The sequence below is a fragment of the Gadus macrocephalus genome, chromosome 3, assembly GCF_031168955.1.
Source record: "Gadus macrocephalus chromosome 3, ASM3116895v1".
Classification (NCBI taxonomy): domain Eukaryota; kingdom Metazoa; phylum Chordata; class Actinopteri; order Gadiformes; family Gadidae; genus Gadus; species Gadus macrocephalus.
In genome coordinates this window covers 25582723-25610394 of record NC_082384.1, presented here as the reverse complement: position 1 = coordinate 25610394, position 27672 = coordinate 25582723, and the positions used below count along the sequence as shown (strand labels likewise).

The 27672-nt window shown below is 50.4% G+C and overlaps 1 protein-coding gene across 1 annotated transcript; it reads left to right on the top strand.

Moving 5' to 3' along the window:
- Positions 1–9: 9 nt before the first annotated feature.
- Positions 10–27672, top strand: LOC132453596 (meiosis regulator and mRNA stability factor 1). Its single transcript, XM_060046546.1, has 27 exons — positions 10–139; positions 866–1064; positions 1563–2426; positions 2595–2757; positions 3323–3537; positions 3643–3760; positions 4511–4683; positions 5897–6460; positions 7046–7215; positions 7821–7982; positions 8423–8609; positions 10542–10720; positions 10913–10993; positions 13227–13466; positions 14305–14424; positions 15533–15711; positions 16234–16454; positions 17122–17264; positions 17655–17788; positions 18695–18897; positions 19526–19753; positions 20300–20536; positions 21337–21591; positions 23470–23530; positions 23640–23744; positions 24403–24585; positions 24908–27672. Exons 2-27 carry the CDS (start codon positions 924–926, stop codon positions 25081–25083), a joined length of 5502 nt encoding a protein of 1833 aa, XP_059902529.1. The 5' UTR covers positions 10–139; positions 866–923; the 3' UTR covers positions 25084–27672.

The following is a 27672-nucleotide window of genomic DNA, read 5'->3' as shown; positions in this document are numbered from 1 at the left end:
TGTTATCGTTTACGACAGCTGTGGGTGGTTTGCGACAGCTGAGGCTGATTTACGACAGTGGTAGGTTACAAAGGTAGCAGCTTCTCCTGGTTCGGGGGAGAAACCGGCCGAAGGGAGATGTAAAAACAGACAGAGTCAGGTATGAAGGGTTAGAAATAACCACTACTAAGATCCTCCTTTTAAAACCATGCAGTGTGAACATGTAGATGGTCGAATAGTGTCCGTATTGGGTATTAAAACCGAGTCTCGGGTAGCCTAGCCCAAGATGCTAATGTTGATCAACTAGCTCAGAAGTGCTAAGCTAGGCTACTCTCACTGTGTTAGTCGAACCAGATGCCTTTAATCATCTAATTATCGACAAATGTCGATTTAGTTGTCATTTGTGTGGTTATCTGAGGACTAGTTCATGTAGTTGACTTTCTTAACCGAATGATGTCGAAACTGAAACTGACCTCCTTGATGGACCAAGCTGCCTGGACGTTTTATGGATGTTTTACATATCTTGTATACTATATTATTTACCTGCTGTTGGTTTAACCGGTGTCACAGGCATTCACTGTGAACCTCTCTAACATTGATGCCATGGAGGTCAACCTAAAGAGTCAAGTTATTATTACTTACTACCACTGTCTTAGTTTCTCTTATTATTGCCTAATTTATAATATTTTATTATTGTGATCTATGCTCATTATTTTTTACACGTCTTTATTTGTTCTGGTCTTTATTTATTTTATCTTGTATTGTTGCTGCTATGTGGAACCAAGCCCAATAATTGTACTCTTGTGTACTCGTACATTAAGATGTAGTAAAAGTTATTCGGATTCTTGATTCTAATGGTGCTGTGTGATGGTCCTTCTCACTTCAGGAAAACATGCAAGAGAAGAGATACGACTGTGCCTTGAAAAAACCTTCTCGGTTGGACGATGGAAGAACTGGGAAAGAAGCCATCCACCTGCATCCCTGACCCCTGGACCGGTCCTCCAGGGAGCGAGACCCTCCTCTGGAAACTCAAAGACTGCTTCTCCTCCTTTGAGAAGGCCAACTCCAGCTTCACCCAACAACAAGTATGTCAGGTTCTCTATAACGATGGACAAAGTCAAATAGGTCTTACACATATGTGGGCATACGCGTGTATTGAACATTTAATGAGGGAATCCTGTCAGTAATGTTTGGAAATTAGGTAGAACTTTATTCTACCTGTTACAGATAGATTAATTTTGAAACTGTATTTGATGAAACGCTGGACTATGCTGTGGTGTAACAATTTAATCTCGCATAATTCATGTTGAAGGGGGTTTGTTTATGTACTGCAACTAAAGATAATTTCATAGTCTTTTAATCAACCTTTTGTTTTTAAGATTCATCGATTACTAATTTAGTCTGCAGTATTTAAAAAATCGAAGCAAATGCCATCACAAGATAACAAATTCATCGATTTGAGTCCAGTATCTAAATACAGTCACGCTTTTTTACCTCACATTATATCATTTTTTGTTTTTATAAATAATACAAATTGAAGTCCATAGTTTTCCGCCCACTGATTATGCTCCGTCTCCCCCCAGACCATGGAGGGCAGGACGCCTGTGCTGGAGCTCAGAGACGTCCCCCCCCCTCCTCACCACGTGTCCTCTGCCCCCCCCTCCCAGCCCTTCCCCCTGGCCCCCCCCACTCTCCCTGTGCCCTGCTTGCCCATGCCTCCGCACCCCGCGGTACCCCACAGGCACCCGCCCTGCTCACAGCTGCAGGAGGGGCCTGGCCCCAAAGTAAGCATTTGCACTTGGTGTGACCACTATGACCCTGCGGGCTACGGGGCCTTCGGGGAGACCAGCCTCGGCCTCAACACTAGTAATACGAGCGGCCACGTCGCCAGCTACATGAGCCCTAGCGCCTATAACGGCGCCCCCGCCGGCTGTGTGGGACCTTCGGCCTGCTCTCCGGTGCCGCTACTCAATGTGTACCCCAACAGCCCGGCTAGTCGGAGCACAAACGAAGCCAGTAGTGTGTTGTACAGTCCGGCGGCCTTCCAGCTCCCCTTCGCCCCCTGCGTGGCTACGTCCCAGCCCATGCCCTCTCACTCCTGTACCTCCTGCTGCACGGGCTTCCTCCACCCCTACTCCAACCTGCCTCTGTCCGGCAGCCCAGCCAGCCTCCCCCCTCCCCCTCCTCCTTCTTCTTCTACTACTCCTTCTGTGCCTCTGGCCCCCCCTCTGTCCACCCTTCCCCCCCCCCTGCACGGCTCCTCCGGGTGCTACTGCCCGTGCGGCGCCGGCTGTGGCCACGCACTCGCAGAGACCCAGAGACCCCTCCCTCACGGTGACCTCCCACCCACCAGCACGGCCCAGTACGGCCCTCAGTCTAGGCACCCCAATGTAGAATGCATGGTTTGTCTGACGGGGTCTCACTACTGCCAGGAGTGCCTGTTGAAGGTTGGTGGAATTACTCTTATTCACTGGGGAATTCTGTTTTGGTGTACGGGTCATATAATACTACTGTCGGATGTGCACGTTGGATGTGCACGTGGTGGGTTAGACGTTTGTTTATTGAAATGTCGGCCATGTTGTTTTTCTAATGGGTGTCTTCCTATGCGTGTGAAGCCCGTGAACGGGTGTTTGCCAGAGTCCGATAAGCTGTGGCCCGTGGTCCCCCACCTGTCCTCGCGGCCCCCCCCCCTCCCCATGTGTAACGGCTGTGGTACCCCGGCGGACGGCCGGCTGCGGCCCCCCCACCACAGCCTGGGCAAGGCCGGACACCAGTTCGGTCAGTGGAGTTCAGCAGCAGGTGCACCTCTGGATAGGAGCTAGAACCCACGGGAGGGCAAACATCATGTAAACCTAACTGTGATCAGTGCATATCTAATCATGGCTTATGATTTAGCTTATGTGTTATATCACACTCTTTGCTTCACACATGAACACATAAAAACCTTACAAATCATTAATTGGGTTTCTACGTTGAGCTTTGGAGGCTAGTTGCACTCGAGATGAACTGAAGATGAACTGCTTGTATATTAATAATGCGTTAGACTTGTATAGCGCTTTTTCTAAATACTCAAATACGCTTTACAGGGTCTACTCAAAATAAAATTGTTGCATAAGAACGTATATAAGTAAAAGTTTAGCAAAAAATCAAACGATAAGAGGGAATAGGATAGAATGGGTAGCAAAAAAACTAAAATAGGTAGGTAGTTAAGCCTAGGAATAGTTAAAAGGAGGAAGGGGAGGCATGTATTTACGTTTGTAGTTGCCATTGGCACTCTAAAACGTATAACGGTAGTTTTCCGTCGCCGAAGGCCATGAGTCCTAACCCCCGACTCCTCCCCCAGGCTCCCCTGACGTCGGCGGTCCAGAGAACACGCCCCCCGTGGGCGTGTTCTGGGACATCGAGAACTGCTGCGTGCCCAGCGGTCGCTCGGCGGCCGCCGTCGTCCAGCGGCTCCGGGGGCGCTTCTTCCAGGGCCACCGCGAGGCCGAGTTCATCTGCGTCTGTGACATCAGCAAGGAGTGCAAGACGGTCATCCAGGACCTCAACAACTGCCAGGTACGGCTGCCACGCCGCCCTCCAGGGGGCCGCACGCGCGCTCAGGGGGGTCGAGGGGGTCACCCAGAAGCACGTGGACTGTAACCGTTGTTTGCCCCTCGTTAGGTCACCGTTGCCCACATCAACGCCACTGCCAAGAACGCCGCCGACGATAAACTCCGCCAGAGTCTGCGCCGCTTTGCAGAGACCCATGCAGCCCCGGCCACCGTGGTGCTAGTGTCCTGTGAGTAGACGTGTCCCCCTACCATGTTTGCCTTCCCGATACTGATTCTGATTCCTGAACCTAGGTATCGGCCGATACTGAGTGTGTATATACCGAAAACTAGCAATGTGCAACTACTATTTGACTACTAACAGAAGTTCCTATGGACGGGTTCTCTTACGATGACCACAATGTTCACTTACTGTCGAGAATTTTCTTTTCAGTACTAGATCATTCACCTTCATAATCTATAATTGTTATAATAAGACCTGTATAATAATAATACATTTAATTTAGAGGCGCCTTTCAAGACACCCAAGGTCACCTTACAGAGCATATAGTCATCATAAATCGTTTAAAAAAACAAGACATTGTGGAAAAAATAAATAAATAATAATAAATAAACATAAAAAAAAAAAAAGTTAAGCGTGAGCACCCGTGTTATTCCTACTTGGTAGCTCGAGCGCACGTAGGTCAGCGATGACGCGCTTCCCATTCCAACACTCACGCACGCAGCATCACACCGTACTGTTTGATATCCTCGCGCTGTGTAGGACATGAGCTAGTCATGTGATTGTACAAGATCAGTGCACTAACCGTACTCGCCGATACCGGATACGGCCTTTTAGGCCGCGTCGGAATCAGTTCCGATACTGGTATCGGTTTGGGAACAACTCTGAGTTGTCCTCGGCTGTCCCCCCAGTACCCTGCGGGGTCGGTGATTGAAATGTCTTCTGTGTGTTGACCCCCCCCCCCCTTTCCTTCCTCCAGCGGACGTGAACTTTGCCAGCGAGCTGAGTGACCTGCGCCATCGCCATGGCTTCCAGGTCATCCTGGTGCACGGCACGCACACCTCGCCGGCCCTGCTGCAGCACGCCCACCGCCAGGTCCCCTTCCTGGAGATCACAGCCGACCTGCCGCTGCGCGTGCCCCTCAAATCCCAGGTGAGCCCCCCCGAACTCCACCCCCCCGAACGCCCCACCAAGCGCTGCTGCTGGGAAGGTTGAGGGGAAGTTGTGGTGGGAATTGTTTTGCCACCGTTCCAATCGTTTCTGTGTAAACCGTTTAGGAATGAAGAGTCATCCGAATGTATAGCAATCAGTCAAATTGAATTTGTAATAAACATAAAATTAAAATAAAGAAATTAACATATAATAACCAGTCCCTCCAGAAAAACGCGATTATGCGATTGCATAATTCAACACATATTCAGCCAAAGTACGCATATTCATGCATATGCCGCACTTTCACCGCATAAATTGCCGATTTCCGCGCAAAATATGCGGGGCTTGCATGATTTCATAATACCCGCATTTTCGTTAAAAAAGTATCTTATGTATCTTAGCAGAAAGTTGAAAAATTTTGTGTTTACTTCACACAAGAGCAGCCATTTCCCCCTGTTGCTATGGGAACGTTATGAAGTTAGAAGCATAAAATTGCATAAATATGCCGCATATTTCATCAAATTTTTTAAGAAATGTGCCGCATAATCAAGGATTTTGGGCCGCAACAATCACAAAAAAAATGCCGCATTTTTCTGGAGGGACTGAATAACATACAATAATCGGAGGCCTCAGATATGAGTTTGGCCTGCGTCTCTAATGCACGCGTCAGGATGCTGAGGACAGCTCCGTTCCCCAGTAAAACCATCGCATTGGTTAACCAGACGGGAGTCGACAATAGGTGGACCTCCTCAGGATGTCATGAAGGCACGGGGGTCGTAGCGGGGACTCCTCAGTTGGAGCCCTTGATCCCCGGTCACCCCAAGAGGGTACGGGAATTAACTCTGGCTAAAAACACTGATGCAAACATCAGATGACTGTATCCGTCCCTATTCAAATATCCCTTATCAAAATATAAATAGAAGGCACAATCAACAAATGGCAGTAAGAGAAACAGAAAGTATCAAAGAGGTAAGTGGAGAGGGCCTTGGGGCTGTTGTATCTCACTGGACTCTGGACTCGTACCGGGTGTGGTCCTGCAGAACGAAACGCTGACTCCAGGTCCGCTCTCACCCTGACGGGAAGTCCGTCCCCCTCATCTTTGCCTGTCCAACTATTTACAACTGTGCGTCACACATTGCTATTGTTCAAACCAAATCCCACAAACCCAACCCCCGCCCGGGACGCTGTGTCTTCCTCCTTCCCCCCCCACCAGCCCAGTTTCAGCAACCTCTATGTGCACAACCTCCCCGTCGCCTGCGACAAGAGCCTGCGCGGCGCCGTGAAGCTGCGGCTGCGGCGGCTGTCGGACAACTGCGGCGGCAAGGTGCTGAGCGTGTCCCGGGGCACGGCCGTGCTGCGCTTCGGCAGCCTGGACGCTGCCGAGCGCGCCTGCAAGCGCATGGAGAACGAGGACGTGTTCGGCCACCTCATCCGTCCCTCCTTCTCCCCGGCGGCGGGCTCCCGGGCCGGCGGCGGCGAGGCCCCGGGCCCCGCGCACCGGCCCGCGCATCAGGCTCCGCCCCTGGCCGCTCCGCCCCTGGCCGCCCCGCCCCTGGCCGCCTACGTGCCCCCGGGGGCCCCGCCAGCCCCCGCCCCCGCCCCCGCCCCGCCCATGCCTTCCTCCTCCTTTCTGCCCCTGGAGCCCACCAGGTCGCCCTGGAGGCTGCGGCAGGGGGCCCGGCCCTGCCAGACGTCGGGGCCCCTGGCTGAGAGGCCCTACAGTCCCAGGAGGGGCTGTAGCGGGCCACCCGGTGGTCCCATGGCCCCATCCCCTCAGGTCAGCAGCCGTCCGGTGGGAGTGCCGGCTCCCACTGCCCTCTGTGCCGACCCGCCCGCTAACCCAGTGCTGTGCTTGTGTGAGCTGCTGTCGCTGTAGGGCCCTGGCTGTGCTAGCAAGCCTAGCATGTGGCTGTGCTAGCATGTGGCTGTGCTAGCATGTGGCTGTGCTAGCATGTGGCTGAAGCGCCCTGGCTGTGCTAGCATGCATGTGGCTGTGCTAGCATGCATGTGGCTGCCTACTAAACATGAGTCGTCTTGTCTAATCCAGGCATGTGCATGTAGCGTCCGTCATTCCCCCTTTTTGGTTTGGTTCCTTGTGTGCGTTCGTTTTATGTACCCTCTCCTTCTTCTCCTTCATTCCAATGCAAAATATATTTTTTTCCTGTAGTCAAATGCCTTGTTTGTTTGTCGTGTGATCCGTCTCTGCTCTGCCTTTCCTTAACATCTTCCTGCTTGCTTCTAACCAAACCGAGCTGACCCCCCCCCCTCGATAGTCCGTCGTCTACCGCCGCAACCCAAAGGACCGCTCACAGTCGTCGTCCCCCCGTTGAATCTGTTCTCTGCTCACCCCGGCCCGCTGCAGGAGCTGGGTGGTGTAGACGCCACACCCAACTCGGTCTTCCAGCTGTTGGAGAACGCCTGCAGCCCCACCACCACCGCCTCCAGCAGCTCGCCCCCCCAGAGGGCCGCCGACCCCGCCCTGGGAAGACTGCCCAAGCCCGGGCTCATCGGAGAGTCCATGTTCAGGAGGAGGTATGGGTGGGGGACCACTAGGGCTGGGTATCGCCCGGTACCTCTCAATTCAATTCCGATTCCTTAGGTCTTGATTCGATCCGATTTCGATTTGCTCTCGATCCAATTGCTACGATATCGATTCAATAATACGTGCAGATGACAAAAATACCTAAATATTATTTAGTATTAACCATTTCAAAATGAATTAACCTCTTCATTGTGCTTTAATTAGCAAAAAGGGAATACCACATTGTATAGTATTGGAATACAACATTGTATAGTATGGTTCCTGAGCTAAACTTGCAGCATAAAAGTAATAATCATAACATGGACTAATGTAAAAGGGCATGTACATTTAGGCATACTCGCTTCTAGAATACAATGAGTATGCTTTTACTTTTTTTTACTTTTTTTAATGGAAATAATCCATTTCCAAAAAAATCGGAATCTAAATTGAATCGAGAACAAATGAATTGCAGAATTGGAAACGCACTCATCTGGTAGAATATCTCCGGAATGGAACCGTTCTGTTCTTGGTTCCGGCCCAGGCTCTGTGCTGCCCCCCGGACTTCTGGGCCCACGGTTACCCAGTGGTGACCCTCGTGTCTCTTTGTGTCCCCCAGGGGAGACAGCTCCAGCCCTCGGCGGACCGTGGAGTCCCCTTCGAGACGAGGGGACCGGGGGTCCCCCGAGTTCCTGGTCAGCACGCCCTCCGCCTTCAGCAAGCTGAGCCTCCACCGCAGCTTCAGCCCTCTGGGTGCCTCTCAGGGCTCCTGGTCCTCCAGGTGGGTCCACCGGCCTCCTCTCGCTGCATACTGTGACCTCACCATCCCATCAGACCCCCTCCACACTTCTCCTCAATTCTGACCCCCCCCCCCCCCCCCACACCCCTCTTACACACTTATATGTTGTACATCATTGCATTTAAAACCAGTACTTCGCATCGTGTAGCATCTTATCCTAGCTATCTGTGTTGTATACGGGGAATGGGTTAACCTAGAGATGGTTAGTGCTTGGCCCTTGGTTCTATGACCATCCTTACTGCACCGTCAGAGATATAGTGTGTCTTCTCTTCCTGCTGACTCATGGTCTTATTGTAAGTCGCTTATCAGACGCTTTACAAGCGTCTGATAAGCGCCCTCAACGTGATGTCATTCTGAGTCACGATGGCAGCGCTCCAAGCGGTTCAGAGACCTGACCTGATCCCTCTCTCCCCCCCCTCTAGGAGCGCGTCCCCCTCCCTCTCCGGCCGCTCCTCCCCTCTCCTCCCGGGCCCCCGGAGCCCCGTTCCGGACGGCCCCGCTGAGTGCCTGCGGGACAGCCCCGAGGTCCAGGTCTCCAACCTGGACTACCGGATGTCCCGCAAGGAGCTGCAGCAGTCGCTGATACACTGCTTCTCCCGATACGGCAAGGTAGATATGACCCCCCGGGACCCCCCATACCAGGTAGATATGACCCCCCCCTGGGACCCCCCATACCAGGTAGATATGACCCCCCATACCAGGTAGATATGACCCCCCGGGACCCCCCATACCAGGTAGATATGACCCCCTGGGACCCCCCATACCAGGTAGAGATGACCCCCCGGGACCCCCCATACCAGGTAGATATGATCCCCCGGGACCCCCCATACCAGGTAGAGATGACCCCCCGGGACCCCCCATACCAGGTAGAGATGACCCCCCGGGACCCCCCATACCAGGTAGAGATGACCCGCAGGGACCCCCCATACCAGGTAGATATGACCCCCAGGGACCCCCCATACCAGGTAGATATGACCCGCCGGGACCCCCCCATACCAGGTAGATATGACCCGCCGGGACCCCCCCATACCAGGTAGATATGACCCGCCGGGACCCCCCCATACCAGGTAGATATGACCCCCCGGGACCCCCCCATACCAGGTAGATATGACCCCCGGGACCCCCCCATACCAGGTAGATATGACCCCCAGGGACCCCCTCATACCAGGTAGATATGACCCCCCGGGACCCCCCATACCAGGTAGAGATGACCCCCCGGGACCCCCCATACCAGGTAGATATGACCCCCCCGGGACCCCCCATACCAGGTAGATATGACCCCCCGGGACCCCCCATACCAGGTAGAGATGACCCCCCGGGACCCCCCATACCAGGTAGAGATGACCCCCCGGGACCCCCCATACCAGGTAGATAGGACCCCCCGGGACCCCCCATACCAGGTAGATAGGACCCCCCGGGACCCCCCATACCAGGTAGATAGGACCTGCTAGGACCCCCTCATACCAGGTAGATATGACCCCCCCCCAGGGACCCCCTCATACCAGATAGATAGGACCCGCTGTTCGCTAGTCAGGACCACCTCTTACTGCAGTCTTTCCCAAAGACTGGGTCTGCGGGAGATTATAATTGGGTCGCCAAAGAAATGTGTATAGATAAAAAAATACATATTCTTTTTTTTTTTTTACAGAAATACTTTGGCACTATTTTGGCATCTATCTCTACAGTTTCTTGACTGTCTTACTTGCGGCTGAAACACCCGAATTTCTTACCCAGTGTATTAATAACGGTTTTTTTTATGTGGTTAACGAATTGATCAATGTTGACTGTTCGAGAAGAAGCATGTTTTTGATAGTACTGTAGTGGTTTGAATTGGGTCGTGATGGTTTGTAATAAAAAAAAAAAGTTTGGGAAACACTGTCATACAGGACATTTCAACCAGAACCAGATCCATCTCATCCACAGCCATCTTAGCAAACATATTCTTCTTAAATTTCCCTCATGTTTTCTGGGTGCATCTGCCATGCAGTGCCCTTGGCCATTATGTATTGGTAGAGAAATGTTTTGTATTGTGTTCTTTATAATATTATATAGTCAATCAAATATATATTCAGTTCAGAAAGCTGAGAACAGAGTTTGGTTTCTCAAGCATGTTTACAACTTCAGTAGTGGTCATACTTTCCCTGGGGGATTATATTTGCCCAGAACCAGAACATACCAATGCTCCTGGCACAAAGCACGGACAGCCATGCAAGGACGTACCGAGCAGTGTTGTGCAAGTGTTGAGCCTCTACAGACTTCAGCTTCACTGATTGTTGTTGCTAGGGAGAACTTTTGAATGCCGTGTGCAAAACAATTAATTAAATATTACTCTACTCAATCTCTCCTAATTTTAGGAGAATTTACACCCGTTTTAAACTGCGAGGGGACATTGCCGTTTACATTCTCCAACGTGTGTGTGTGTGTGTGTGTGTGTGTGTGTGTGTGTGTGTGTGTGTGTGTGTGTGTGTGTGTGTGTGTGTGTGTGTGTGTGTGTGTGTGTGTGTGTGTGTGTGTGTGTGTGTGTGTGTGTGTGTGTGTCAGGTGACCCGTGTGGAGCTCAGCCCCCACACGGACTACCAGCTGAAGGCAGCGGTGCAGATGGTGTACGTGCAGCAGGCCATCCTGGCCGTCAGCGCTCTGCAGCGCTACAAGATCGGTGGCAAGCGCATCCACGTGTGCCTGGCCACCGGGGGCAGCAGCAAGCCCCTCGCCGCCCTGGGGTACGTCACCGCCCGGCTTCCTGCCGGTTCTGTGTCTAACTGTTTGGTTTCTGGTTCAGCTTTTCATTTTGAAAACGATAAAAAAAAAATGACATGGAGTAATTGCAAATGATCATCCTTACAACAACGTTTTTTTAAAACATGACGAAAAAAACAACGAGTAATCGTATCCGTGCCTTTATTATCGTGCAGCTCTGAGATCGTCGGGATTCTCCACGACGCTCCCGCCAACTGCCTTCCTCTGTCCAAGTTCACGGAGCTCTACGAGAAAAGGTAACTGACCTGATGTTACACCACACCCCACTTGCGCACTTATTGTATGATAAAAATACTACTTGGCTAGAATAAGATGCTATACAATGCTATCTTTGCTGTATACAGGGAATGAGTTAACTGTTCCCTGCAGTGCAGTCCGGGGTGAACTGCAGCCAATTCGCCCGACCAGTTTATGATTTGTCGCGTTACAAAACGTGGGCGAACGGGCGCAAATGTGTCTTTTGGTGTGAACGCACCTTTTAGAGGGACGCAGGGCGAAAATATGTAAACTTTCTCATCACTGGACCTTGAGTTGAACCCAGTGACTCGGTCAAACTGAGGCTCTGAATGGTGTCCGACAGTGGCGAAGCTAGACCTTTTTTGGGTGGGCTCAAGCCCACCCAAAACTTGCCTTAGCCCACCCTATCGTTTCGTCTTCAAATCGAATATTCTACAGGTTTTTTTTACACAAGCAATGAGAGGATGGATGCTGTACACTAATGAACAGGCTCAAATGGGCTAGTGAAATCGAGCGCAACCTTCCTGCAGGAATCTCTAACCTCTGATTGGTGGGTGGGCGTCTCCTGTTGTAATAATCATAATAATAATAATCATAATAATAATAATAATAATCATTTTAAAACCTTGACATAATCTGTCGGATGTCTATTAAATGATAGTTGACCACAAGGCGATTTCATCTATGCCTCTTCTTGAATTGCTTCATGTTTTAGTCGGCAGAGCCTTGTAATGCTGCGCAGCATGAAGAGCATGATAAGGTGCAAGGAAGGGAAAAAGTTGACATGGGGGCTAATTTTCAGTTGAAAAAACGCTGGCATTATTTTATCAGCTGAGGGTGTTGACATTGACGTAACAATGTGAGCTAATCAACAAGTACAACATGTTCTAATGCTATGAGACTGAGGAAAACTCCTTCAGCTGATTAAAAAAGGCAGCGAAAGGCAGACGGGACTTAGTGCCTTAATTATTTAAATAAGTTACTTATTTTATTTTAAATAAACATAATACCAAGGGTCAGAAGTTTTACAAGAATTTTGATCTCAGTCATGACAGAGGGACTTGGTGTCTTTATTCATGCTTGAAAAATGAACATATATCATTTTTTTTTTTAAAGGGAATAAGCTGATGAAGCTGACAAGTGACCAAGGTTTACTGTTTACAAATATTTTTAATTAAATGCAGACCCCAGTGAATCATTGTTTCTCTGTTTTGAGATTCACACAGACTTGGCAGTCTTGTTTAAATGTTACAAATTGAGTTAATAAACTGAACTTGGAAATAGTTTTAAGTTGTTCCAGATGTTATCTCCGCTAATTTTATTAATCTAAATAAATAAATAAATATTAGCAGGGTCTCAATAGTAGGCTATTTCAATTCAGGGAGGGTGTGAAGAAATGTCTGTCTCCTAGGGGGGGAATGACAGAAAATAATTGAGAACCACTGGTCTAGAACATGTTGTACTTGTTGATTATCTCACATTGTTATGGCAATGAAAACGCCCTCAGCTGATCAAATAATGCCGGGGGGGTTTTTTAAACTGAAAATTAGCACCCCCTTTTTTTTGCATCAGAACAACAAGATTCTTTGGCATCAGAAGTTTTATAAAAATGTATGGGTTCCTGAAAGTGAGACAACATAGTTTAGTGCTCCCGAAATAGTGGTCCGTTTCGCGTAGTATTCGGCTAGTACATGTTGTACTTGTGGATTTTTTTGCATCGCAAGTTTTATAAAACTATGTTGATACAATTTCTAAAATTGTATGGGTCCATGAAAGTGAGGCGACATAATTTAGTGCTCCCGAAATAGTGGTCGGTTTCTCATATTATTATTCTAGTACATGTTGTACCAATGTGTTTCAGTAACCTATTCAGGAAAATATGGTCATTTTTTAATGAAACTTACACAAAGGAAATGTAATATACCTCAAATTTGTTCTTGCAGTTCACATCCATTTATTATTCCTTCATCCAAACAGTCTTTTTTCCTTTCATCCCTTTAGTGGTTCAGAACTGCATTATTTAGCTGACATTGACAGTTATTGGCTTAGACATACAACAGCATAGTAACTAAGAAAATAAAGGTTGTGGAAAAAAAAAATCTTGGACAGGAATTTTTATATACTTCATATACCCCTGTGGCTTCCTGGGTTTGAGCCCCCCCAAAAGTCAGAACCTAGAATCGCCCCTGGTGTCCGACCACATCTTCACCACGCCTCTCTCCTGCGGGGCAGGTTCTCCCGTAGGCTGGCGGTGGGGGACCTCTACCGGCTGCCGGAGGTGGTGGCGGTGCGGGACCAGGGCGGGGCCCGGCTGGTGTGCCTCGTGGCGGGGGGCCAGGCCCGGCAGAGCCCCCTGGGGTCCTCCCAGTCCCAGGAGGCGTCCTCCTCGGCCTGCAGCAGCCCTGTGGTCTTTGAGGAGCTGGAGTACCACGAGCCCGTCTGCAAGCAGCACTCCACACTGCACAACTTCAGGTGGGTGGGCGGTAGGGGTGGGCGATTCATCGAATTTTGATCGCGATTTAGATTTTAGGGTCAAACGATCACAAAATTAACATAATCGATATTTAGATTTTTTTATTTTTTAATTATGTTTTATAGAAAGGGCAGAACAGCTGGATACATATCAGTATATTATTTTCGATTGGAAAATTTTTCTTTTTGACCATTTTGTGTACATATTTAAGGTGAAATTTCAAAGTTCTAAGTTACAAAGTTATTTTTGGGAGAGACATGCTGAATAAATATGTTCAACAAAAATGTTTTCAGACTCAAAAATAATCGTTTGAATAATCGTGATTTCAATATTGACCAAAATAATTGGGATTATGATTTTTCCCATAATTGAGCAGCCCTAGTGGGCGGGTGAGACAGTGGGTGGGCGGGTGAGGGATCGGGTTGGTGGGCGGGTGAGACAGTAGGGCAACAGTAGCTCAGGAGCTAGAGCTGGTTGACTTGTAACCGGGAGGTTGTTGTTGGTGGGGCCCCCGGCTCCTCCTAGCTGAGTATCGAGGTGTCTCTGAGAAAGGACCTCACCCTGACTGCTGCTGACGAGCTGGCTGTCGCCCTGCGCGGGTGACTCCGCCGTCGGTGGGTGAATGTGTGCATGAACGGGTGAATGTGAGGCAATATTGTAAAATGCGTTGAGTGGCCACTGGTTGGGAAAGTGTTGGATAAATGCAGTCCATTTACCGTATGAACTCATTCGTCCAACTTCCCTCCTCTGGTTTGTATTCTGAAACGTATGAACAAAAACCCTGCTGTGTGCGAGCTGGTGTTCAAACCCCACCTTGTGGATTTATCCATCACGCAGTGAGGCGGACTTCGACCCGGACTCGTATCAGATCCCCTTCGTGGCGATGTCCCTGAGCGCCATGGCCCCCCAGGTCCACGGCCTGCTGCAGTCCCACGACGGCACCCTCCCCCTCCTCAGGTACACCCCCGCGCGGGGCCGGTCACTGTGCAGTCACCAGGAGGGCTTTAAGGGAGGGGAGATGAGGAGGAGGACGTAGGGTCACCAGGAGGGCTTTAAGGGAGGGGAGATGAGGAGGAGGAGGAGGAGGACGTAGGGTCACCAGGAGGGCTTTAAGGGAGGGGAGATGAGGAGGAGGACGTAGGGTCACCAGGAGGGCTTTAAGGGAGGGGAGATGAGGAGGAGGACGTAGGGTCACCAGGAGGGCTTTAAGGGAGGGGAGATGAGGAGGAGGAGGAGGACGTAGGGTCACCAGGAGGGCTTTAAGGGAGGGGAGATGAGGAGGAGGAGGACGTAGGGTCATCAGGAGGGCTTTAAGGGAGGGGAGATGAGGAGGAGGAGGACGTAGGGTCGCCAGGAGGGCTTTAAGGGAGGGGAGATGAGGAGGAGGAGGAGAACGTAGGGTCACCAGGAGGGCTTTAAGGGAGGGGAGATGAGGAGGAGGAGGACGTAGGGTCACCAGGAGGGCTTTAAGGGAGGGGAGATGAGGAGGACGTAGGGTCACCAGGAGGGCTTTAAGGGAGGGGAGATGAGGAGGAGGAGGAGAACGTAGGGTCACCAGGAGGGCTTTAAGGGAGGGGAGATGAGGAGGAGGAGGAGGACGTAGGGTCACCAGGAGGGCTTTAAGGGAGGGGAGATGAGGAGGAGGACGTAGGGTCATCAGGAGGGCTTTAAGGGAGGGGAGATGAGGAGGAGGAGGAGGACGTAGGGTGTCTTGCTGAAGGAAGCCTGCAGGAAAAACGTTGTCATTTGTGGTTCAAACCTACAACCTTTTATCCAGAATTCATATAGAATTGTAATCATCCTACTACTATTAACTTTTACTAATAATAGTTGTTGTTGGTTCTATGAAATCCTAACTGTACAGACGGAGATATATTGTTGTTTTTCCTTCTTCTGAAAAATGGACTTATTTTACTAAAACGCTAAATGCGTCTGCTAAATGACCCTAAATGTAAATGCACTACTGTCCCTGACATTAATTATGCAGTAGTTCTTGGTTTCATTTTGGGGCCAATGAAAAGACCACTGGATTCTTACTGTGCGTTTGTGTGTGTGTGTGACTCAGTTTCCCAGAATGCTATGCGGCAGAGTTCGGCCCGTTGCAGCTGGGCGATGAGACACAGGAGGGCGCTGTCTCTCTGGAGCACCTCATCACCTGCCTCCCCAGCATCACCGTGGTTACGGCCCAGAACGGCTTCAAGGTCATCAAGTGGATCCACAACAAGCCACCCGCCCCCAACTCTGGTAGCTCACGACAACAACAACCATAATCCTATCTCTGACCCTGACTTTAGTTCACAGGTTTGGTGAACAAGACTTCTGCTGATCATTTCGCACTATATCTGTCTTGCATTAGGGGTTTTAAATTTAAGGATAGATAACACTGTGCTCCAAAATACCCTTTATTTGATTTTTGGAAAACAGATTTTGCGCACCTAAAATGTTTGTGAGAAAGAAGCATATTTAAGGTCACTTATTTGTACTGGGGGTGGTTGAGTTCAAAGTCTTAAGGAAAACATGCAAATGTGTCTCCATAGCAACAATGCATTGTTGTGTTGAGCTCATGTAAAGTACAGACCGTTCCTAGTTCCCGAGGACGGGGTGGGGTCACACTCTGTGTTTAAGTTCCTCAAATGAGTGTCCACGTTTACCTCCCACCCAGTGGGGTGATCTTTGAGTCTTTACTGGACTATGGTTAGTTTAAAGCCTCAGGGTAACCTTAACCACACCTGTCAAACTAACCCCCCCATCGCCCTCCGTCCCCAGAGCCGTGGGTCCAGCGGTCCAAGAGCCCGGTGGGGAACCCCCAGCTGATCCAGTTCAGCCGGGAGGTGATCGACCTGCTGAAGAGCCAGCCCGCCTGCCTGCTGCCCATCCACAAGTTCATCCCCTCCTACCACCACCACTTCGCCAAGCAGTGCCGCGTGTCCGACTACGGGTACCCCAAGCTGCTGGAGCTGCTGGAGGCCGTCCCCCACGTCCTGCAGGTACGCACACACGTACACGCACAAACACTCACGCACGCAAGCACGTGCACACGCGCACTCATAAAAGTGCAGACACACACCCCCAAGTACACACTCGCATGCACGCACGCACGCACACACCCCAAAGTACACATTCACACGCACGCACACACCCCAAAGTACACATTCACACGCACGCACACTCCCCAAAGTACACGCGCACACCCCAAAGTAAACGCACGCACACACACCCCAAATTATTAACGGCGTTAACGCAAACCAATTTTAAAGGCGTTGCGCGATACTATTTTATTTTTTCTTTGGCTCAAAACAAAGAAGCAGTAGCCTGACTGCTATGTTCAAGGCAGTATGTTTTATGTTCATCGTTTAATTGCACTATAGGCTTTTTTTTTGTATCGTCCTGTTTTGATCAGTATATGCCAATGTTCATTTGCACAGGGCAAGCCAATGCACTTCTCCATGTTGATAAGAGCATTAAAATGAGAAATGAATGGGACAAAGATATCAAGGGATATTTAGCATAGAAAAAACATTCACGTTTAATCGCGATTGCTCACGATTAATCGTGAGTTAACAATGGCATAATCGCGATGAAATATTTTAATCGCTTGACAGCGCTAGTATATATGTAATAGAAGTCTGACGGTGTCGTGTTGGTGCTCCTCAGATCCTGGGCATGGGCGCCAAGCGTCTGCTGACCCTGACGCACCGCGCCCAGGTGAAGCGCTTCACCCAGGACCTGCTCAAGCTGCTCAAGTTCCAGGCCAGCAAGCAGGTGGCCATCAAGGACTTCATGCAGGCCTACCACTGGTCAGTGCTCTGTTCTGCAGCCAGACTCCAACTGAGCTCCAACCCGTCTCCATGAAGGATAGTTCACTTAAAATAGGAAGATGCACTTAAAAATAACTGTCTCTGTTGTATACGGGGAACGGGTTAACCTAGCGATGTTAGCGCTTGGCACTGGGTTCTATGAACATCCTTACTGTTACCATAAAAGGGTGCCCATGGACGGGCTTTGTTTGACAACCTTGGAGTCTTCCAGCGAGACGATACAAACTGTGTGGTCTGCTTGTTCAGCACATTAGCTGCATTACTTTTCTATTTACTTTATTGCCGCATCCAGAGATTGAAACCTTGAGGTTGGTTGGTTGGCTGTACACGTGTTTCACAACCCCCCCCCCCCCCCCCCCTTCCCTTCAGGTGTTTCTCCAGAGACTGGCGGGTCATGGACTACGGCGTCTGTGAACTCATGGACCTCCTGAACGAGATGCCCGAGACCACCGTCACCCTCACGCGCCAAGACGCCCACCTGGTCATCTCCGTCCCCAAGAGAGGTCCGCACACGCACGGATAACGCTTTAGGGAAAGGGCTGCTTTTAGTTCAACCTGTTCAATCTGCAGCTCGGTTGGGTAATGTCTGGACCTGCAGTTCCAGCTCGTCTTCTTAACAGGACACTGATGGTCCGTGTTTTCATAGTCTCCTCCTTCTCTGGGGGGGGTTACTCCATATTGTAACTAGAGATTTGGGCGTTTAGCAGACGCTTTATCCAAAGCGACTCATCGGTTAATACACACATTGACACACCGACGGCAGAGTCAACCATGCAAGGCGACAGCCAGCTCGTCGGGAGCAGTTAGGGTGAGGTGTCTCGCTCAGGGACACAACACTCAGCTAGGAGGAGCCGGGGATCGAACTAGCGGTGCATGCTTGTAGAGATGTTCCAATATTCCGAAAAATGTTTCCTTACCGATTCCTGAACTTGAGTATCGGCCGATACCGAGTAAATACCGATAGATCATTCAGCATTGTAACTGCTGACATCACTTGTTCTTATCGAAGGGTTCTCTTGCCATGACAGCAATGTAAAGTCGGTTCACTTACTGTCGACAATTTTAATTTTCACAACTATATCATTGACACTCATAATCATAATACTACATTTGGAATCTAGTAGTTAAGCGTGAGCATCCATGTTTTTCCGACTTGTTTGCTCGAACGCTCGTAGGTCGGAGAAGACGTGTTTCCCATCCGACTTCCCACCTTAACGAAGTCAGCATAACACCGTAGTGTTTGTGATGTTCTCCGCCCGTGTAGTAAACGAGTCACGTTATGGTATCGGATCGGGGCATAGACTTGCGTACTCGCTGATACCCGATACTGCATTTCAGGCAGTATCAGAGTAATTTCCAATGCCGGTATCAATATGGGAACGTCTCTAACCGTGCCGTCTGGCCCCCAGAGCGCACCCCGGAGGAGATGGAGCGCACCAAGCAGTTTGGGAAGGAGGTGGTGGACCTGCTGCGGCACCAGCCCCACTGCCGCATGCCCTTCAGCAAGTTCATCCCCACCTACCACCACCACTTCGGGCGCCAGTGCAAGCTGACCTGCTACGGGTTCACCAAGCTGCTGGACCTGTTCGACGCCATCCCCGAGGTGCTGACGGTGAGTGGATGGCCTCAGAGCTCCCCCCCCCCCCCCTCTGGGACGTCATCACAAATACAAAGAGTGTCGTGTTGTATGGTGGCGTATATGGAGCTTTTAATCAGGTGTTTATATCGTGTTGAAGGGATTTGATGTCTTGTTTTCATTGCTGTTCTTGTAATTAGATATTTGAATAACGAGTGCCTAATGTTCTGGGTATTGAAACGGGGTCCGGTTAGTGTAGGGGTTTGGGGATTGAACTCGGAGCCCTTGCGCCTCGTTCACACTACATGCGTCCGTCGACAGATGGGGGCTTTCTGACGTATCCACGTGTTCTTCCGGGTTGTATTACAAAGGCGATTTCATTGGACAGTGTCCTTGCGTATATTTGCACAACGCACTCTGATTGGCCGACGGGTCCGTCGCTGCCTGGACGCTGGGATGTCCTGTAGACGCAGACATCCAGGAATGCGGAATGAGTCTGAATTCACGTACAATTTGAGTTAAAAGCGTCAAAGCCAAATTGTACCAAACAGATCTTCAACCTTGCTGCAGTAAGAACCTGCCCTGCCTTCTCGTGCTGAGTGGGCCCGTGAAGTGTGCCTCCCGGCCTGACCCTCCTCCTAACCTCTGTGCCCCCCCCCCCCAGGTGCTGGAGTGCGGGGAGGAGAAGGGGCTCTCCCTGACGGAGGTGGAGCGCGTGAAGGCGCTGGCGGCCCAGCTGGTGAAGCTGCTGCGCTCCCAGAGGAACTGCTCCCTGCCCGTCAGCCTGCTGCTGGCCGAGTACGGCCGCACCTTCGGCTACGGCCTGCGGCTGCAGGACTACGACGCCGCCTCCCTGCCCGCCCTGCTGGCCAAGCTCTGCCACGTCGTCAAGGTAACGGGAGCCGCGCCGCGCCGTCGGGAAAACGAGGTGGGAGCCGGGATGAGTGAGGAGGCCTTGTTGGCGGCGTGGTGGCAGATGTTGTGGATGAATGAACAGCCCGCCCTGCCCTTGCCGCGTCAGTGCATTAATAATCAAATGATAATCAAATCGGAGCGTTCAAAGAAGTGATTTTGCATTGCAAACATCCTTCACTGATTGGTCTAGCATCCCCACTGGCTACCAGGCAGTCGGTATTATGGACTCTTCCTCAAAGCCTTGTGCCGCCCAAGCATGTCTCCTTACAAAGCAATAAATAAATGGCTAATGATGAAACATTTTTCATCATTATTCATAAGGATATGTGTACGGGATTGTTTCAAAATTGTTCAGGCTATTCAGGAAGTTGCTAACCTTGTGTGTCTCTGTTTGTATGCGTGTGTCTCTCTCTCTCTCTGTGTGTGTGTGTGTGTGTGTCCCTCTCTCTGTGTGTGTGTGTGTGTGTGTGTGTGTGTGTGTGTGTGTGTGTGTGTGTGTGTGTGTGTGTGTGTGTGTCCCCAGGTGGTGGACGGGGCTGATGGGCAGCGCGAGGTGCAGCTGATCAACAGGAAGTCGCTGCGCCTGCTGACCTGCCAGCTGCTGATGCTGCTGATGTCCGAGGAGCAGCAGGAGGCCGGGGTCAGCGTGGAGGAGCTCAGCGAGCGCTACCTGGCCGCCCACGCACTCACCCTCAACCCCTGTGAATACGGCTTCCTGTCCCTCAGCGAGCTGCTCAAGAGCCTGCCCTACCTGGTGGAGGTGAGGGGGGGGGGGGCTGCCCTACCTGGTGGAGGGGATAGAGTTGATAGAGGGGATAGAGTTGTAGAGTGTTACAGCAGCAGAGGAAGACTAATACAATACAATAACAACACAGTAGTGCTGAGGAAAACAAAGAGATGCTAAAATACAGTAGAAGAAATACCTCTTCTTAAAGGTGACCAGTTGTGAGTTTGATTTGCCGTTTTGAAAATCGGCCTCTTCTGACATCACAAGTGGGCGTGTCCACCTGGATGTGTGCTGGATAGACCAGTCCACCAGTCTACCCAGTGGACGGTAGCAAAGGTTGCTCATCTACCCATTATACATCGAGGTGAACCCGCCCACTTGTGATGTCAGAAGAGGGCGATTTTCTAAACGGCTTGTCACTCTCCCACCTGGTGCTATAATGCGTCACCTTTTAAGATCCCATTAGCCTTCATTTAGCCGTCCGTTTTTTTGTTCTAGTGACGCTCTCATTTAAAGGCCTTGTGTAAAATAAGTATTTCTCCTCAAACCATGGCTCCCAGTAGGGCTGGGTAATGCCAGGTACCTCACAGTTCAATTAAATTAGATTCTTTAGGTCTTGATTCGATTTAGATTTGATATTGATCCAATAATACGTGCAGATGACAAAAATATGAATTAACCATTTCATTGTGCTTTTTTTGAATAGTTTTGTCCCTGAGCTAAACTTGCAGCATAAAAGTAATAATCATAACATGGACAAATGTAAAAAAGAAAATTGTAAAAAAAAAAAAATCCCGTGCATTGAGTCTGACCTTTGACCCCGCCCCCCTCAGCTGTACCGGGAGGACGGCGTTCCGGACGACGCCCCGGCCGCCGGCGGGGGCGCCCCCCGCGGGGAGGACTGGGTGCGGCTGACCCGCCTGTACCAGTTTGCGCGCGGCGTGCGCGGCCTGCTCCACACCTACCACTACAACCAGATCTTCCTCACCGAGTTCTCCTCGGCCTACTGCAAGTTCACGGGGCGCGCCCTGGTGCCGCGCGCCTACGGGTACTCCAGCGTGGACGACCTGCTGGGCGCCGTGCCCCAGGTGGGTCCGCGCTCCCTCATGCCCCCACAGACGTTCCCGTAGCTTTATTATTCCCCTTCCTGATGCCTGAACCGGAGCATCGGCCGATACGAGTGTACACCGATACAGCCCCTAGCGCTGGGACTATATCGGCCGATACGAGTGTACACCGATACAGCCCCTAGCGCTGGGACTATATCGGCCGATACGAGTGTACACCGATACAGCCCCTAGCGCTGGGACTATATCGGCCGATACGAGTGTACACCGATACAGCCCCTAGCGCTGGGACTATATCGGCCGATACGAGTGTACACCGATACAGCCCCTAGCGCTGGGACTATATCGGCCGATACGAGTGTACACCGATACAGCCCCTAGCGCTGGGACTATATCGGCCGATACGAGTGTACACCGATACAGCCCCTAGCGCTGGGACTATATCGGCCGATACGAGTGTACACCGATACAGCCCCTAGCGCTGGGACTATATCGGCCGATACGAGTGTACACCGATACAGCCCCTAGCGCTGGGACTATATCGGCCGATACGAGTGTACACCGATACAGCCCCTAGCGCTGGGACTACTGACAGCACTTGTTCTTGTTCTTGTGGTTGGTTTTTTTTCAGAACTAGATCATTTACATTTATGAGGCCTAAAAAAAAATGTGTTCGGTTCCGGTTTCCGACCGACCCTGTCAATTTATGTGCGACCCAAATTATTTTATGAACTTTAAAACAAATAATTAAGAAATAAATAAGAAAAAATTTGACGCAAACTATAATTACGTTTTTGTACAGCACCTCTTCATTCTGTACAAGGATGAGCGAATTGGCTCGTTTTTAAATGAAAACAACCTACCTATCATTCGCTGCCGCTGGAAAAAATTAAATATAAAAAAAAAATCCCCTACCTGAACTGACAACCAACAGGAACCAAACTTTATTTTTTTTTAGGCCTGATCTATAATTATAATACATTCGTAGTCTTCTAGTTAAGCGTGTCCATCCATGTTTTTCCGACCTGGTTGCTCGAACGCACTTAGATCGGAGATGACTCCGATGGTGTCTGATCGGCGCATAGACTTGCGTACTTGCCCCTACCGATACTGCATTTTAGGCAGTAATCGAGAAATGATCGATGCAACTATCGGTAGAGGAACAACTCTAAATACTACTACTATAAAGATGTTTCGATTTGACATGCTGCTCCTTAATACTGCTGTAGAGAAGAGAAGTATCTTATCCTAGCTTTCGCTGTTGTGTACGGGGAATGGGTTAACCTAGTGATGGTTAGTGCCTGGCACTTGGTTCTAATAACATCCTCACTGTACCGACAGATATATTGTTGTTTCTCCTTCTTCTGACAAATGGACTTATTGTAAGTCGCTTAACTGTCTGCTGAATGCCGTAAATGTAAGATGTTTCCGTTTGACATGTGCTTTAAAGTTTAAAACGTGTTATTTTGTCTAGTTGGAGTCTAATTAGAAGGTCCGATGGGTTCATTGGCTCCTTTCTGCAGTGGAGTCTAAGGAATCCTCTTGATTTAGCACTTAGAACCCGGCCTTTCATTTCTTGCTGGTTTCTCTTTTTCTGGGCAATCAACCGCAGAGTTGACACCCACGCACCCCGTGGGTGTGTTCAAATGATTAATGACTTAAAAGACATTCTTGGATGGGCGGGAGAGATCACAGAGGGGGGAGGGAGGGGGGGAGGGAGGGAGGGAGGGAGGTGGTGGGGTGCCGAGCGGTCTATTTTCAACCTTTACAAACTTTGAAAATAGGCTGGCTTCTAAAAGCTGGTCTTGCATATCAAAGCCTTAAAGTGTCTGATTTATCGGAGAAGTTGGTGTTTGTTGCTGCTTGACCTTTGACCCTTTGTCGTCTTGTCCCCGTCAGGTGGTCTGGATCAAAGGTCACGGCCACAAGAGGATTATCGTTCTGAAGAACGATATGAAAGGTACGGAGGACCTGAATCAGCCGCTACCATGATGTTCTTAAAGCAGGCTCATGTCTCTGTGTTTTTGATGGGCTGTTGGTCATGATGTTGTTGTGGTGTGTGTGTACAGCGAGGCCCAGCTCTGCGGCCTCAGACCCCTCCCAGCCTGAAGGGGGCGCTGACAGCCAGAGCAGCAGCCCCACCAGCCTGGCCGACTCAGGGACCGGTTCTCCAGGTATCCCCTCTCCTCCTTCTGCCCCTGACCGAATGCGCTGGGAGGCTCCACGTACAACGCTACAATAGAGCTTCACCTTACAGGGGTTTACGTTTTAGAAGGGGTTTTAAATCGGGGTTGTCTAAATGCCTGGTGTCAAGTATGATGGGGATTAATAACTTGGGGACGGTTTCATGTTTCCTCTCCATACGAACCTGCACTGTTGACTTAACAGCTTGCATATAAACTGTGCCTACATATAAACTTCCTTTTATATGCAGAATCTTTTTTAAAACGTGCAAAGTAATTTTACTGTTTAAAAACAGTATTGGAAGACGAAATGCATCAACACAAGGAAATGTAGCCCCTATCAAAGACGGGGGGAGAGGGGAATGACATGCCCATTGGAAGCTAATCCTAGTGTGGTTGGTTGGGGTCGGCTAAGCTTAGCTCAGGAGGTACAGTAGGTTGGCTGGTACCAGGAAGGTTCCTAGTTCGATCCCTGGCGCCTCCTAGCTTAGAGTGTCAAGGTGTCCCTGAGCGAGATACCTCACCCTCACTGCTGTCGCCCTGCGCGGTCAGTTCCGCCGTCGGGGTGTGAATGTGTGTGTGAACCTTTTGTAAGTCGGATCGAAGCGTCAACTAAACGTGTGTCTCTCTCGCTCTCGCTCTCTCTCAGGCGGGGACGACGACGTGGTGGTGGAGTCGGAGCTCCTCTACCTCAGCTCCCCGCTGGACCTGCTGTGTGGCCCGGCGCCGTCCTGCCTGCCCTCGCCCCAGCTCCACCCCCGCCCCGCCGGGCTCCACCCCCACGCAGACCTCATCCACTTCGAGAGGTCTCCTCCTCCGCCCCACTGCACAGGTCAGCACCCCCACCCACCTCCTGGTTTGGGGTTTCGTTAGATTGAGGAACAGAATTTCCACTCCATTGTCTGAGCCGTGATTTTCTTTTGGATTGCTTGATTTAAAAATAATTCAGTACAAGTAATTGGATATTAATTGTGTTGCACCCAATATCGACGTTACCTCAAATACAACAAAGACGCAAGCAAAAGCATAAAGCGCTACGAAGCGGTAAAGTCTTACTTCAGACGGTGGACAACATAGCGTACCATTCCTCAGCAGTCACGTCTGCTCCTGCCCCGGTTCACTCAGTGTCGCCTCCTCGCCGTCTGTTCCTCTAGAGCGCCGGCAGCCCGCCGAGGAGGCCCCGCCCCCCGCGGAGGGGGAGGGCCCCGCCCCGGACCAGCAGCCCGCCAACCCGCCCCGCCCCCCCGCCGTGAGGTCCGCGGAGAGCCCGAGCAGACGGGCCTCCCGCGGCAAGATCCGGCTGGCGGCCAACTTCTCATTCCAGGCGTGACCCGCGAAGCCACGCCCCCAGCACCCCCCCCCCCCCCCCCCCCCACACACACACACACACACACACACACACACACACACACACACACACACACACACACACACACACACACACACACACACACACACACACACACACACACACACACACACACACTGTTGGTTCCCTTCCTTTAGGTTAATTTATCTCTTGAGATAAGACCAGTGTTTACATATATAGACCAGTCCCCCCCCCCCCCAACTAACACACTCGTACAGGGTATATTGCCCCCCCCCTTACATTCCTAAAGCAGCTTGTAGCACATTCCAGTCTTTCATCACTCAGCAACTTTTCCTTTCTTTGACCTCCCTGTGACCTTTATAGGAGATCAGACGACCTTTAGAGTGACCTTTTTATAGGAGATCAGATTTAACTTGTGATTCACCTTTAGCGTGACCTTGATAAGAGGTCAGATGACCTTCAGCGTGACCTTTTATAGGAGGTCAGACGACCTTGTTGTTCACCTGTAGCGTGACCTTTATTAGATGTCAGATGACCTTGTGGTTCACCTTATCCGTGACCTTACTGCAGCCTTCCTGCAGACGTTTTGTTGGAGGTGGGACCACTCTTCTGTTTAAGGTTAATATCCTTTCCTTGGTCACGCGGCCCCTGAGTTGTCCTGGACGCACGATGAGTGCCGAACCCGACTGGAGTTGGTGGCCCCTGGACGGGGACCCAGAGCCCCGGAGAACGGCTCTGAAGCAGCCTCCCTTGCATCCCCGTGTGGATGTGGCCAAACTCGCCTTGAATTTATAATACTGAAGATTATTAAGAGTTAATTAACGCGCAGCACGGTTTTCATTAAGTATGCATATTGTTTTACTGCTTTGCTGTAGGAATAGAAATAGCAGAGAACGGGCGCTTTAGTTCGGGACGTGGAAGGGCATGGGTTCATGTCCGAGATGCCTTCAAAGCAGCTGGTGTGACGAGTCGCCTCATGTGTAGGGTTGGTTAAGAGACGGTGATCTCTGGTAATCCATTCCCCGTTATCTCCATCCTTGCCTGACGTGGCTCAGGACCAGATCGGACGTGAAGGTTCGACCCCCTCTTGACTGCCGCTGCGGGGCCCTATGGAGGCTCTCAGGACGCAGGCTGCATCAGCCGGCATCACATCTTGGGTTCTACGGGTGCATAGACGACTCTATGCACGGTGGGGGCACCACAGAGACCGCCGGGCCCCCGGTGGCTAACGAGGCACTAACCTAGACCAGTTTAGTCTTTTGAGTTCCGTCTGTCTCTCCATCGCGTAGCGTGGGCCTGAAGGCCGTCCCTACAGCCGTCCACTTGAAGCTCAGGGTTGTTTTGGTTGAACCTTGCTGCCAGTGGCCCACGCGCCCCGCCGGTGTGAGTCTTGTTTTGTGTATTTCTGTTGTCGTCCACGGGAGCACATTGCAGCCCCTGTGTTGCGTTAAGATTTTAAATGAGGTCAAAGGTTCTGTGATTTTTACTTAGGAGTTGAGTAGAGACGTTGGCTCCATGAGGAACGTCTGGCCACTTAAGGGACAGACGTGGTGGGCCCCTCTGCACCCGCCTGGCTCTTACAATAGCTTGTATCTGCCACGGCACTGGGGGATGGTACTAGCTGATCACTGGTCAGTGTCTCCATCTTATAGATGGAGTTTTAAACCTGACGTGCATTGATATAAGAACCTTTAGTTCCACCGGTCTTTCGGTGTTTGAGTGGCGGCTGTGGAAACCTCAAAAGTCCTCCTAACTTCTGCTGCTGAACCAGAGCATCGAGGCGAGCAGAGACATGCAGAGTAGAAAAGGTTTGGTGTTTGTTTGAGTTGATGGGTCAGAACCCATGTCCCTCCGTTCAGCTCACTTATTCCTGCCGCTCGGTGTGAGAAATGGCACCTGTTGAAGATTTGTGAATAGATTTGCTTTAGACTTAGATGTGTAAAACTGTGAAAAGCATAGAAACTCTACCTCTGATTTCCTACAGCCTCCGTGTTCGCCCCCTTGTGTTTTTAACTGATGTTGAACAACAGATTATTTAAAAAGGGTTTTGCTGCAACATTTACATTCTTTTATTAAGAACGTTACGATTTTTGAATTGATTGGCATTCAAGGTTAATAAAGAGATATAAATAGTTTAGACTGATTTGTCGGGTCGACTCCTTACACTCCTGAATGTACGGCGTCCCACCAACTCCTGTTTTAAAGGGTTCACAAGAGCTGCTATCAACATGTCATTTTGTTTTGTTTGGCCAAACAGAAGCTATGGCCAGTGGCACTCGAAAATATGCATGTTTGCATAGTTTTGGTTCATGAGACGTATTATAAGTGACTTACCCCCCGGATTGTGTGTGTCGTGATCTCGCTAAAGTCAAGAGTCCTACCGGTCCTACTAATCAGCCTCAAGTCTGCAACAGGCTTAAGTCGGTTCTGAGCCAGTATCTCCTCCCTCAGCTCAGTGTCTCACCTGAGGCTGGATTCCCCCCAACCCCCGAATCCGGTTTCACTACCTCACTGATCTATAAGCTGCTGTCATGTCGTTGCCGAAGGGACCAAGATCATTTCTGTTTAATAAATTTCACAAGCATTATA

Coding starts and splice junctions, on each gene's coding strand:
- LOC132453596 (XM_060046546.1), top strand. CDS start 924: ATGGAAGAACTGGGAAAGAAGCCATCCACCTGCATCCCTGACCCCTGG. Junction 2,427..2,594: donor GCCAGGAGTGCCTGTTGAAG/GTTGGTGGAATT, acceptor ATGCGTGTGAAG/CCCGTGAACGGGTGTTTGCC. Junction 10,994..13,226: donor ACGGAGCTCTACGAGAAAAG/GTAACTGACCTG, acceptor CCTGCGGGGCAG/GTTCTCCCGTAGGCTGGCGG.